At 43.6% G+C, this 13,480-nt stretch overlaps 2 protein-coding genes across 2 annotated transcripts; both read right to left on the bottom strand.

Annotated features, from left to right (window-relative positions):
• Window positions 1-4,636: 4,636 nt before the first annotated feature.
• LOC124683490 (cold-regulated protein 27-like) lies at window positions 4,637-6,758 on the bottom strand. Its single transcript, XM_047217991.1, has 3 exons — window positions 6,413-6,758; window positions 5,489-5,906; window positions 4,637-5,205 (listed from the first exon to the last, which is right to left on the bottom strand). The coding sequence occupies exons 1-3, from the start codon at window positions 6,461-6,463 to the stop codon at window positions 5,087-5,089; spliced, it is 588 nt and encodes a 195-aa protein (XP_047073947.1). The 5' UTR covers window positions 6,464-6,758; the 3' UTR covers window positions 4,637-5,086.
• A 1,864-nt stretch (window positions 6,759-8,622) lies between these two features.
• On the bottom strand, window positions 8,623-10,651 carry LOC124683489 (cold-regulated protein 27-like). The gene is made up of 3 exons (XM_047217990.1): window positions 10,450-10,651; window positions 9,493-9,913; window positions 8,623-9,295 (listed from the first exon to the last, which is right to left on the bottom strand). The coding sequence occupies exons 1-3, from the start codon at window positions 10,510-10,512 to the stop codon at window positions 9,177-9,179; spliced, it is 603 nt and encodes a 200-aa protein (XP_047073946.1). The 5' UTR covers window positions 10,513-10,651; the 3' UTR covers window positions 8,623-9,176.
• Between the last annotated feature and the right edge of the window lie 2,829 nt (window positions 10,652-13,480).

The raw sequence follows: 13,480 nt of genomic DNA, 5'->3' as shown, positions 1-13,480 counted from the left end.
TTCCCAAGCTTGAGCAACATGTTCATTATCCAATTGTTTAAAATTCATTATGCTACTTCTCAAAGATATAATTTTAGCAGGGGGATAATATCTACCAATAAAAGCATCCTTGCATTTAGTCCATGAATCAATACTATTCTTAGGCGAGAGATAGCAACCAATCTTTAGCTCTTGCTCTTAATGAGAAAGGAAACAATTTTAATTTTATAATGTCACCATCTACATCTTTATACTTTTGCATTTCACACAATTCAACAAAATTATTGAGATGGGCAGCGAGCATCATCAGAACTAACACCGAGAAAATTGCTCTCGCATAACAAGATTCAGTAAAGCAGGTTTAATTTCAAAGAATTCTGCTGTAGTAGCAGGTGGAGCAATAGGTGTGCATAAGAAATCATTATTGTTTGTGGTTGTGAAGTCACACAACTTAGTATTTTCAGGAGTGACCATTTTAGCAGTAGTAAATAAAGAAAACTAGATAAAGTAAATGCAAGTAACTAATTTTTTTGTGTTTTTGATATAGAGTGCAAGACAGTAAATAAAGTAAAGCTAGCAACTAATTTTTTTGTGTTTTGATATAATGCAGCAAACAAAGTAGTAAATAAAATAAAGCAAGACAAAAACAAAGTAAAGAGATTGGATTGTGGAGACTCCCCTTGCAGCGTGTCTTGATCTTCCCGGCAACGGCGCCAGAAAAAATGCTTGATTGCGCGTAGTTAACACGTCCGTTGGGAACCCCAAGAGGAAGGTGTGATGCGTACAGCGGCAAGTTTTCCCTCAGTAAGAAACCAAGGTTTATCGAACCAGTAGGAGCCAAGAAGCACGTTGAAGGTTGATGGCGGCGGGATGTAGTGCGGCGCAACACCAGGGATTCCGGCGCCAACGTGTAACCTGCACAACACAACCAAAGTACTTTGCCCCAACGAAACAGTGAGGTTGTCAATTGCTGTAACAAAGGATTAGATGTATAGTGTGGATGATGATTGTTTGCAGAAAACAGTAAAACAAGTATTGCAGTAGATTGTATTCGATGTAAAAGAATGGACCGGGGTCCACAGTTCACTAGAGGTGTCTCTCCCATAAGATAAATAGCATGTTGGGTGAACAAATTACGGTCGGGCAATTGACAAATAGAGAGGGCATGACCATGCACATACATGATATGATGAGTATTGTGAGATTTAATTGGGCATTACGACAAAGTACATAGACCGCTATCCAGCATGCATCTATGCCTAAAAAGTCCACCTTCGAGGTTATCATCCGAACCCCTTCCGGTATTAAGTTGTAAACAACGAGACAATTGCATTAAGTATGGTGCGTAATGTAATCAATAACTACATCCTTAGACATAGCATCAATGTTTTATCCCTAGTGGCAACAGCACATCCACAACCTTAGAACTTTACGTCACTTGTCCCGGATTTAATGGAGGCATGAACCCACTATCGAGCATAAATACTCCCTCTTGGAGTTAAGAGCAAAAACTTGGCCGGAGCCTCTACTAATAACGGAGAGCATGCAAGATCATAAACAACACATAGGTAATAGATTGATAATCAACATAACATAGTATTCTCTATCCATCGGATCCCGACAAACACAACATATAGTATTACAGATAGATGATCTTGATCATGTTAGGCAGCTCACAAGATCCAACAATGAAGCACAATGAGGAGAAGACAACCATCTAGCTAGTGCTATAGACCCATAGTCCAGGGGTGAACTACTCACTCATCACTCCGGAGGCGACCATGGCGGTGAAGAGTCCTCCGGGAGATGATTCCCCTCTCCGGCAGGGTGCCGGAGGCGATCTCCTGAATCCCCCGAGATGGGATTGGCGCGGCGGCGTCTCGGTAAGGTTTTCCGTATCGTGGCTCTCGGTGCGAGGGTTTCGCGACGAAGGCTTTAAGTAGGCGGAAGGGCAACGCGGGGGCCACACGAGGGCCCCACACACCAGGGCCGCGCGGCCTAGACCGGGCCGCGCCGCCTGTTGTGGCGGCGCCTCGTGGCCCCACTTCCTTTCCCCTCGGTCTTCTGGAAGCTTCATGCAAAAATAGGACCCTGGGCGTTGATTTCGTCCAATTCCAAGAATATTTCCTTACTAGGATTTCTGAAACCAAAAACAGCAGAAAACAGCAACTGGCTCTTCGGCATCTCATTAATAGGTTAGTGCCGGAAAATGCATAAATACAACATATAATGTGTATAAAACATGTAGATATCATCAATAATGTGGCATGGAACATAAGAAATTATCGATACGTCGGAGACGTATCACTGGCGTGCAGATGATGGTAGTAATATTGCAGGAAGTAAAGATGCAGTAAAACAGTAAACAAGCGATGATTGCAGTATTTGGAAACAAGGCCTAGGGATCATACTTTCACTAGTGGACACTCTCAACATTGTAATCATAAAGGGATATAAATAAGCACTTCACTATGCTACTCCGAATTACTCTCCGGCAAGATAACGAACACTAATTCATCATGTAGGCAAACCTTAAAGATGCATTCCCAAGTACTAATGAACACCCCACGCTGTCACTTTGAGCATTCACAGGAGGTACTAACACACCACAATTTCATAGAGACATCCAACTCAAATCATAACTCGGTGAATAAGTATTCCGTGAAATATAGCCTAAGAGACCCACACGGTGCACACACTGTCACCTTTACACACGTGGGACAAGGAGTCTCCGGAGATCACATAAGTAAAATTCACTTGAATAGCATAATGACATCTAGATTACAAACTCATCATATGGATCTAAGTCATGTAAAGCAGCTCATGAGATCATTGTATTAAAGTACATAGGAGAGAGATTAACCACATAGCTACCGGTACAGCCCCGAACCTCGATGGAGAACTACTCCCTCCTCATGGGAGACAGCAGCGTTGATGAAGATGGCAGTGGTGTCGATGGAGGAGCCTTCCGGGGCACTTCCCCGTCCCGGCGGCGTGCCGGAACGGAGACTCCTGTCCTCCGGATCTTGGCTTCGCGATGGCGGCGGCTCGGAAGGTTTCTCGTACCGTGGCTTTTCCGTATCAAGGTTTTAGGTCGGGGACCTTTAAATAGGCGAAGAGGCGGAGTCGGAGGGCCGACGGGGCGATGACACAACAGGGGGCGCGGCCCGGGCCCCGGCTGCGCCGCCCTATCATCCGGGCCCACCGGGCTCCCCTCTGGTGGCTCTCGGGTGTTCTGGAAGCTTCGTGGAAAAATAGGATGCTGGGCATTGATTTCGTCCGGTTCCGAGAATATTTCCTTACTAGGATTTCTGGAACCAAAAACAGCAGAAAACAACAACTGGCACTTCGGCATCTCGTTAATAGGTTAGTTCCGGAAAACGCATCAAAACGATGTAAAGTGTGTATAAAACATGTGAGTATCATCATAAAAGTAGCATGGAACATAAGAAATTATAGATACGTTTGGGACGTATCAGTGCCTCGCTATCGACGGGAACATCGCCTCCCACTGAAAAATATTACGCATTTTAATGAGACACCAAAGTGTCAAACCTAAAGTTTGAACTCTGGTGGGTTGGGGTGCCGCTAATGAAAAAACATGGAGCCCCCATGTATAGGAAAGTGCAAGAGAGAGATTCCGGTAAATTCCCTCAAGAATGACACTTCAGTCATTCCATTTCTTATGAACAACATTCCAATTTAGTTGGTCCATTATACCAACATGTGTGTAACATCCATGGAACTGTGGGAAAAAGCAATAATCTAAGACCACTCATTTTCGTGCAAACAAACATGAACACTTCATGCACATGGAAAGAAGCAGTCGTCAGACACACAACAACAACAAATGCATTACACTTATATCTAATAAAATAAAGAGTAAATTCCGTTTTTTACCCTCTAGTTTCACATTTGTGACAACAATTACCCCATTTAACAAAAACTCCTCCAGCTTACCCCATTTAGCTGAACATGTGCCAACTTTTACCCCATTTAATGGTTTACCATGTTTTTAGCTGGATGAAGTTATCGTGTACTATGTGTCTTTTAACATTGGAGGTATATTTTGAACCTAGCATATTTTATCCTTTAGACCTTTACAATATTTTTCTCATAGTCCTCCCCCATTTTGTTATGCCACCGTACCGCACAACGCGTCCTCTCTCGCCGGTTGCTGGCGTAGCCTGACCAGTTTTCTTGCCCTCATCTCCTACCATTACTTGCATCAATCGATGGCTGAAACCTATGGAGAAGTTAGCCCAATGCAAATGCCGGGTGTGCTATTATGTACTGGTAGCAAAACAAGAAAAGTGACTGTATTAAGAGTACAACCAACATATATGTACATCAAATTTTCGAAAGAAAAAACATATACGTACATCAATATGTAGACTACAACTAAAGCACTAGAATGATGAAGCTGAATTCAGTCTTATTTAGTTGTCCCCAGCCAGCAGAACAAGACTACGGGGTAGTTGCCAACACAACTATTGCGGCAACGTTTGGTTGCACAATCCGATAAACCGTTTGTTATTTCGCCAATGGACGGGAGCACAATGCTAGTGCCTTAGCGTGGTACTAATAGGAAGACTATAATGCCAACTTGCCAAGGATTGCATGTGAGATAGAGAGAGCACAACACGATGTGAACGTGTAACTGATTAAAGGGGGTAAAGCCTGGCATAAGTTTTACTAAATGGGGTAAACAGAAAGAATTTCTGCTAGACGGGGTTATTAGTGTCACAAAAGTCAAACTAAGAGATAAAAAATGGAATTCAGTCTAAAATAAACCATATTACCTAGCTACAAGTGGTGAATGAGTTGCCTCACAGGATAGTGACTCGAGTGGACTACTCAAGTTAAAGGAAACTGCAAAATAGACAGATACATAACCAGAAGAATCTAATCTGTTAAAACGCCAACACTTAACTCCTCAGTACTAACTGCTGGTTGCACATATACTGAGAAATACTCTGTCATGTTTTACTTCAGAGCATCCTGGCTCCAATTTCCCAATAGATTTTGAGGTAGCAAAGAAGCTCTTTTGAGTAACTGGGTTTGTTGCTTTTCATAACGTTTGACTAATATAGTTAATCACGTGGATTCACTTGATCATTCGGTCGCAGTACATGGAAGTAATGCTTAATCTCCTTTTCTTGCATGCTTTACTTGATTCTGCATCAACTTCCCCCTCATCATCAGCAAAGTTCTGATCAGAGACCTCTGCAGAGAGAAAATTGGCATCAGAAATTTAGTTCATGGCAGGACGCTGCTTCAGAACATGTTAGCAGCATTCTACTGCGCCCATATCCAACTGTTAAAATAGGTACATTCAGATAGAAAGAACCACAAGTGTACTATATGTTGGAGCTTAAGCACAATGATTTTTTTTCATTGTTCATGCATATCTTCCAAAAAATCAGTTAGTGCTAAAAAAACATAAGTGTGTATTGTAAATTTGTAATGCACCAGACACCAAATGAGGCAATTGAGTTAAGATAGCTACCTGCATTTTCAGCGAGAAGGTTTGCTGCCTTGTAAGTTCCCAATTCCCTTCCATGCGACAGCGAAGTCCTCTCATGGACAGTTCGGATACCCGATTCGTGATCACCCACTGAAATTTTTTCACCATCACCTCCTGTATTACCGCTGCATTCACGTGATCTAAAATGTCGGATCCACGGGCTGGGAGGCAGGCGGCATTTGCTACTGACTGGAGCACAAGCATTGGTCCGCTCAAATTTGAGTTTCTCCCACACTCCACCGCGGAGAACCTTGAACCCATCGCCACTTGGATCCTTGTGGTTCGCATTGCGTCCATGATTGTAGAGTTGATCCATGAAAGAAGCTTCCATGGAGCTTATGTAAAGCGTGTGCGTCTCATCTGTCCAGCCTGCTGACACCAAGTCTGAAATCTGATTACCCTGTCAAAGAACAGGAGGACCGAGGACACCAATAAATCAGCATATTTCCAGGGTATAGGTATTTGCTAACAACATGAAGCAAAGGAGGGATTCCGTATTCATGTTCAAAGACACACTTGTTCTATTGAAAAAAATGCTAGAGCGGTACTGTATTCATTAATTACTTACTCGTTCAACTGTATGCACATAATGACCAGGAGCACTGTGTGTGATTTTTTTTTTCATTTTGTGAAAAGAGAGTAGTATTATGTGAAAATAACTCATTCTAAACAATGGCATGACGATTCAGACAAACACAATTAATAGACCATGAAATTTACCGAATAGTTCTAGCAGATCGAACAAGCAGGCATCATATAGCCATAGATTGCGTAGCTATCATGATAAAAGAAGCACATGGAATGGAACTAATGAGCGGTATGGAAAACTGAGAATGAAGATAACTCAGAAAAACTCAGTAAACAGGATGTGCCAATAAGAACAAAGAACAGTTCGTTGATTATTACCTGGGCCACCCGCTCTGCCTTAATCGGTCGCTCCAGAGACATACCACCCATCTGATCCTTCCTTCCGAAGAAAAGAAGGAACCAACAAGGGGGCAGAAACGATTGTTTTTTTTTGTCCTGAAACTATACGAATACGAGATCTTCTCCTCGTAGATATTTTTTGTGAACTCTCTGTGGAGCGGTAGGAGATCAAGGAAGAAGCGATTTGTGAGAGAAGGGCAGAAATCGCTCGAGATTCAGGCGAGCGCTAGAGCGGATCAAGAAATCGTGGGGGAAGAAGAAGATATTTATGGGGAGGAGAGAGGCGGCACGGAGAGAATGACCAAAGTGACGAAGGAAGGAAGCCACGGCCACGCAAGTATGAAAGCAAAGCGGAGGCGCCTCCTGTTCCTTTACGCCTACGTACCGGCGCTTTTTCCAGGTGGCGCGGCGGAGGAAAATATCTCGCCTGCTCGACGGTCGACGCCCGATATTTATCGGCCAGAAAGATCTGCGGTGAGGCCCGCGAGCGCGAGGTCTCCGTCCGACGCCGCAGGAGAAGAAGAATCTGCGTGCGCAAGCCTGCTTTACCGGCCGGCAAGTGGCAACCGCGAGCAGAGCACGGTCTAACCGTTTCCTTTCTCGTAGGATTACGTTAACGAAGCTGGGGGTATGCATGTGCACCGGCGACGAAGGTGGCAAAGTTTTTGACGTACGTGCACCGGTTTATCTCTAACCGATCCGTGACGGCTTCTTTTATCATTTAACTCTCATCATATTGTCATATTTAGTCCGCTAGTAACTAAAAACGGTTCTAGCAATCCAGCTGATCTCTGAACTTATAACTCTCTAAACAAAGAAACTCATCTAGTTAATTCGTCGGACACTTCGAGGTTAAAGGAGGTGAGAAGGTCGGCCAACGACATTGAGCCGATGCCGAAGCTATGAGAAGGGTGGCGGGGCTCCAAGACGGCTGGAAGTTGACGGAGTGACTCGGAGGACAAATCTTACCGGTTGCCAGTTGGATTATCCGGTGACCAAATCGACGCGGACGTGGTGGAGCTATGGCTTGATTCCAGCGGCAGCAACGAGCGAGCGGCGAAGGGGCTGTTATACGGCCAGGATTCAACAGAGGGGATCGAAGGATGAATCTTGCCACTCACCGCTTGGATTTTCCAGCGACCAAATCGACGCGCCTGCGGTGGAGCTATGGCCCAATTCCGGCAAAGGCCGAGCGGTGGCGGGGCCGTAAGACAGTTGGAAGTTGATGGAGGGGCTTGGAGGACAAATCTTGCCGGTCACCGGTTGGATTTTCCAGCGACCAAATCGACACGGCTACAACAGAGCTATAGCCCAATTCTAGAGACGCTGGCAGCCGGCGATTGGTTGCGGGGCTGCAAGATGGCCAAATGTCAATGGAGGGGCTCGCATGACAAAGCTTGCTAATGGCCGTTTTGGGCAACGCAATTGACACGGCGACTGTTGAGCTATGGTTCGATTCCTGCGACGACATCAACCAGTGAACGAGTCGGAGTGAGGGTGGCGGAGGCTACAGGATCTCGGTGGAGCCTAATGGTGGTAGCCAGAGGCAACAATGTGATGCCTATGGAAGAGCCTGTCCGCATAAGGTGGATGATATAAGTTTTACTTATCGACTCAGCGGCCGATATATTTGAGAGTGGGAGATTTACTCCTCTAGCCTTTAAAGGATCGGCAAGATCTTGTTTAGCCTCTTAAAAACGAAATTTATATTCCTCTAATGCCTTTTAGAGATCGGCTAGGCATGTCCTTGCTCACTGTAGGTGACATGTCTGTTAATTACCATGGCTTTACTACAGATTAAATCAATTTAATTAATTCACAAAAAAGATTAAATCTATTTAATTACACCTGCGACACCGGGATCCATTTCATCTGGTAACATCCGCGTAAATTCGTTATCTCACCTATATTTTGGCGTTGTAAAAAGAGAGAGATGATTGGTGTACATGCTATGATACAGTATCAAAGAAGGTGGAACTAGAAAAATCAGGCCCATAAATTTTATACATAGCTTTACATCGATATTTTACAAATTACTATATATAATAATAATATTATGAGATACGGAGTACTTCATTATTAAAGGGAGAGTTGCCTTTTGGAGTACAGGGGACATGGAGCTCTGTTCCCAGAAAATCAAAATCTTTGTTTAAAATTTTAAAATAAAACCAAATAAGAAATCATGGATGTAGTCAATAACGTATTCTACCATTGTGGCGACATTTACTAATTGAGTCATACAAAATGCAGACTTGACACCTTCCTAAACAAGGATCAAAAGAAACAACATGTGTTTTACAACAATGCAAGTGTTGCAAAAAGGAACAATTTAGGACCAATCTCATCTTGTGGCCAGCAGTAGCCATTACAGCAACAACAAAAATCACTACATCCATAAAATGAAACGATATTATCTACTACTACTAAGTTGTTAGTAAGCTTGCTTGTTGTTTCTTCTGACAGATACTGAGACACTAGAGTGGACTACACAACTCACAAACACTGCAAAATAGGCAGATACATGGCCAGAAGAATCAAATATGTTAAATCGCCAACACTAACTCCTCTATTGCTCACTGGGTGTACCTTAACCGAGAAATATCCTTCCATGCTTTACTTCAGAGCATCCTTCCTTCGAAGTTCCAACAGATTTTGAGCTAACAAACGGCCTCTTTGAGTTACTCAGTGTGCTGCTTTTCATCTCAACACTTGGAACAGACTACCTATGATTAATCATGTGAATTCACTTGATCAATGGGGCACAGTACGTGGAAGTACTGCTTAATCTCCTTTTCTTGCATAATTTGCTTGATTCTGCATCAACTTCTGCTTCGTCGTCAGAGAAGTTCTGATCAGACACCTCTGCAGATAGAAAAATTGGCATCAGAAATTTGTTCATCACATGATGCTCCTTCAGTACACGGTTTAGCAGAATTCAACAGAAAGAACCATATAATATCTTGGGAGCTTAAGCACAATTGTTTTTTCGATTTTCCATGCATCATTCATAAAATCAGCTAATGTTGAGTAAACGTATGTTTGTATCATGAGGTAGCTACCTGTATTTTCATCGAGTAGGTTTTCTCCCTGGCAAGCTCCCAATTCCTTTCCATGCGACAGCGGCGTCCTCCCACGGACAGTGCGGATACCCGACTCATGATCACCCACTACAGTTTCAGCCTCATCGCCTCTTGTATTGCTGCTGCAGTCACGCGGTCTGAAACGCTGAATCCACGGGTTTGTAGGAAGGCGGCATTTGCCCGTGACTGGAGCATGGGCGCTAGTTCTCTCGAAATTGAGTTTCTCCCACACTCCACCGCGGAGAACCTTGAACCCGCTGGCACTTGAATCATTCTGGTTCGCATCACGCCCGCGTTTGTAGAGCTGATCCATGAAAGAAGATTCCATGGAGGTTATATACATCGTGTGCCTCTCATCTGTCCAGCCCGGCGACATCATCGAGTTTGTAACCTCATTAGCCTGTCAAAGAAGAGCAAACACTAAATCAGCTCGTTTCCACGGGGAATAGTAATCGGCTAACAACATGAAGGCAGGCATGGATCGAAATTTCATGTTCGAAGCCAGACTAGTACAAGTTTTTGCGAGACTGCAGTGTTTTCGTGACTCGCAACTGTATGCAGATAAGATAACAAGCAGGAGCAGTTTGTTTTCGTCTTTTGGGTTTGGGAAGCGGAGGAGCACCATCCCAGCCATAGTAAAACTTATATCTGAGTAATTGCATGATGATCCAGATAAAGAACAAGTGTTAAAGCATGTTGGTATTTATTCTTTTTTTTTTCTTCCTAATATGATATGAACATAGTAATATGTTTTTTTGCGGGTAGGATGAACATCATGAAGGACAAGGAATTGCAAGCAAGAATTAGTACTAGTAGAGTAGGAGTTGACCAAATAAATAGTAGCTGCATACAAACTGATAACATAGGTAGCATGATGATAAATCAAAATCTGAAACCGATGGGCAGCAGCAGAAAAGAAGATGAGGTGAATGTTACCTGGGCAATGGCGTGGGTCGCTGGCCCTGCCTTAACCGGCGGATGCAGTGACACATCACCCATATCTGATTCTTCCTCGGCTGCAGAAAGAAACTCCCAAGAAAGAATGGATTCGCCCGAAGCTACACGAGATCTCCCCGGCCGCAGACTGCGGAGAGAGGTAGGGGGACGGGCAGGGCGCGATCCGGGGTAGGAACAAGCAGATCCCTGGAGGTCGGATGATTTGGAACGCGCAAAGGATTTGGACCTCCAACAACCGGAACCAAAGAAAGCCAAGGAAGATCCAAACAAATTTGGCAGGAGGAGGGAGGTGTGCACAGATGAATCGATCGATGGTCGCAGGAGGAACGGGATATTTATTTATGGGATTTGGGCGGGCCAAATTAAGGGGATGGATGGATTGAAGGGAATGAAGGCAGAGAAGGAATGGATGAGGAAGCGCATCCTACGTGCCGGCGCTTTTCCGACGTGGCGTGGCAGGGGCGGGCGAAAATATCTGGCGGGCTCGGGGTCGGGGCCAGATATTTGTTGGCCCGCCACAAAGATCTGCGGGGAGGCGGGACCCACACCGCCGCGCCCATATCCGTGTGCGCCAGAACAACGTGGTAGGCAAATCTGCGTGCTCTTTGCTTGTTTGCTTTTCCGCCCTGCCGGCAAGTGCCTGCTGCAGCTGCAGCTGCAAACTGCTTTCTCCTACGATCAATGAATACGTGGATAGGTCTTTTTTTTTTTTTGCTGAAAATGTTTTTAGAGCAAGTACATAAGTCCTAATCATTATTGCTTACTTGGAGAAGAGAGAAGGAGAGTGGGCTCTTATGTAAGAACTAGCTTTAGCACGTGTTCCTAGGCAAGTTGTCTCAATGAAAGGTGGACCATCTATTGAGAAAGTAGTACATTTTTAGAGTCAACTATTGTACTTGTTGACTATAAGCTAGCCAACAACCGGCTATACTATTGGAGTTGCTCTTATCGACCAATATGAAGCATAATGAGGCTACTATAACCTCCCTACGAAAATGTTAAACTGGATTTAATCCCCGGTTAGCTGGAGGTGCTGCCGCCCTCCAAACATCCAACCATGGGTTGGTTAACATCCGCACGTACTCTACAGCTAGCATGTTCTCTTAATTACCGTGGTTTTGCTACGGTTCACGTCCAAGTGCGCGCGATTTTTTTTTATGAAACAACCACATATTTCAATAATAGAAAATTAAGTTGCATGAGTAAGCAAATGTAGAAACTAACATACAAACAGACGAGAAAATAGGTGATCCGCAAACTTTAAAGAAAACTATCCCTAGGGTTTCCTGCACTCGCCGGCTACCACAAAACTCTAACGCCGCCTAGACGCGCGCGCGTTGGAAGAGACGCCAACCTCCAACATTACCTGATCCAAAAGAGCAAAATCGTCAACGGGGCTTCGAGAGTCGGTGAACGAGCCCGCTTAAAGCAGCGACACTGGTGACGATGTGGCACGTCGACTAGGGGACGTCTGTAACATCCCAAAAATTTCAAAACAAAGAAAATGAATTTCCCTATTTCCAAAATTTGGAACCAACAAAAACTTTTCTTAAATTAAGTTTGATACATAGTGATCATGCTTATATGTTGAGATTTTGCCATGATTGTTTAGTTAGTATTTGAAAATGGCCTAAAACCCTAAACCTTGCTCTTTGAAGTACAAATGAAATCAAACCAAATAAAAATAAAAGAAAAGAGAAAACCTATGTAAGCCTAAAACCCTAATTTGCAAATCTTGACCTTTGCCTTAGCCACTTTTCCAAATGGTTGTGAACCACGGTTAAACCCCACTAAACCCTAGCCATGATCATTTGGATCCAAGTGAGACTTTTAAGAAAAAGAGAAATGTTACTAGCTTCACATATGAGGCTATGGGTATTTTAGTAAAACCTTATCCTAGGCCCTTCTACCTTGTTTAGAGAATTGGAAAACCTTAATAAACCTTACCTAGTACTTAATAAATCAAATCCAAGGTGAAACAAAAGAAAATAAAAAAAATGCCAGAGGCATATGAGAGTAAATAGCAAATTTGTGAATTTAAGGATCTTGACCCTAAGACTTGTGGTGAATGGTTGGATCACTCCTCTATACCATTTCAACACTCAACAACATCAATTGGGTCAAGAAAAATCAAATCAAAAATCAAAGAAATGAAAATTGCATGTGGCATGTGATAATGGTCATTTTTGACCTTTTTAATATCTTACCCACTTTGAGCCCTTTTATTAAGAGATTCTTAAACCAAACCCTAACAACTCTTTGCACCTAATCCAAGACCTCATCAAGATGAACATTTTTTGTGTTGACCACATTGACCAAATCATTGACCAATGCTCAAAATAGTCAAGCCAAGATGCCACCTTGAAACAAATTCTAGATTCCCTCCACTATTTGAATTTTCACAAAACCTCTCCAAATTTCAAACCAATGCCACACATTGTTGCCCAATATCATTTAGAACACAACCATGCAGCCATTTGTAAAAAATTAAACACAAGGGAAGTCCTTACTTTAGAAGTGGGAGGTACACATAAAAGAGAATAAAGGTACAATTCACTTTTCCCTCACTTTTTGCTTTTCCCCTCTCTCTCCCTTGTACTCCTTGATAGTACATCATGTACCTTAAAGCCACATCAATGAGATGACACCACCTTGGCCATGATCACCATGCTCATGAAAGCCACTCATTGCATGTACCACATACACTTTTGGAATTATTTCATTGTGCACACATTTAGCCTCTCCAACCTGGTGCGCCATGTCAAATAGCTTCACCTCACCACACTCAAACTTGCAGCACCATGGTTACACCAGAATTGGGCACAAATGGATCATGCCAAGCCCATGCCATTGAATTGGACACCACCATGCCAAACCCTGCCATTCTACCCCTCTGGTCACCATCACCTTGTCTACTGAGCTCACCTCACCTTACTGACCACAACCATGCCAGAGTTGACCTAGGGAGAAGCTCTGAACCCCCAACGCCACACCATGCCATCCACTTGCT

This window comes from Lolium rigidum, chromosome 1, assembly GCF_022539505.1.
Source record: "Lolium rigidum isolate FL_2022 chromosome 1, APGP_CSIRO_Lrig_0.1, whole genome shotgun sequence".
Classification (NCBI taxonomy): Eukaryota; Viridiplantae; Streptophyta; class Magnoliopsida; order Poales; family Poaceae; genus Lolium; species Lolium rigidum.
The sequence above is the reverse complement of the archived record's forward strand: the minus strand, read 5'-3'. Positions and strand labels throughout refer to the sequence as shown.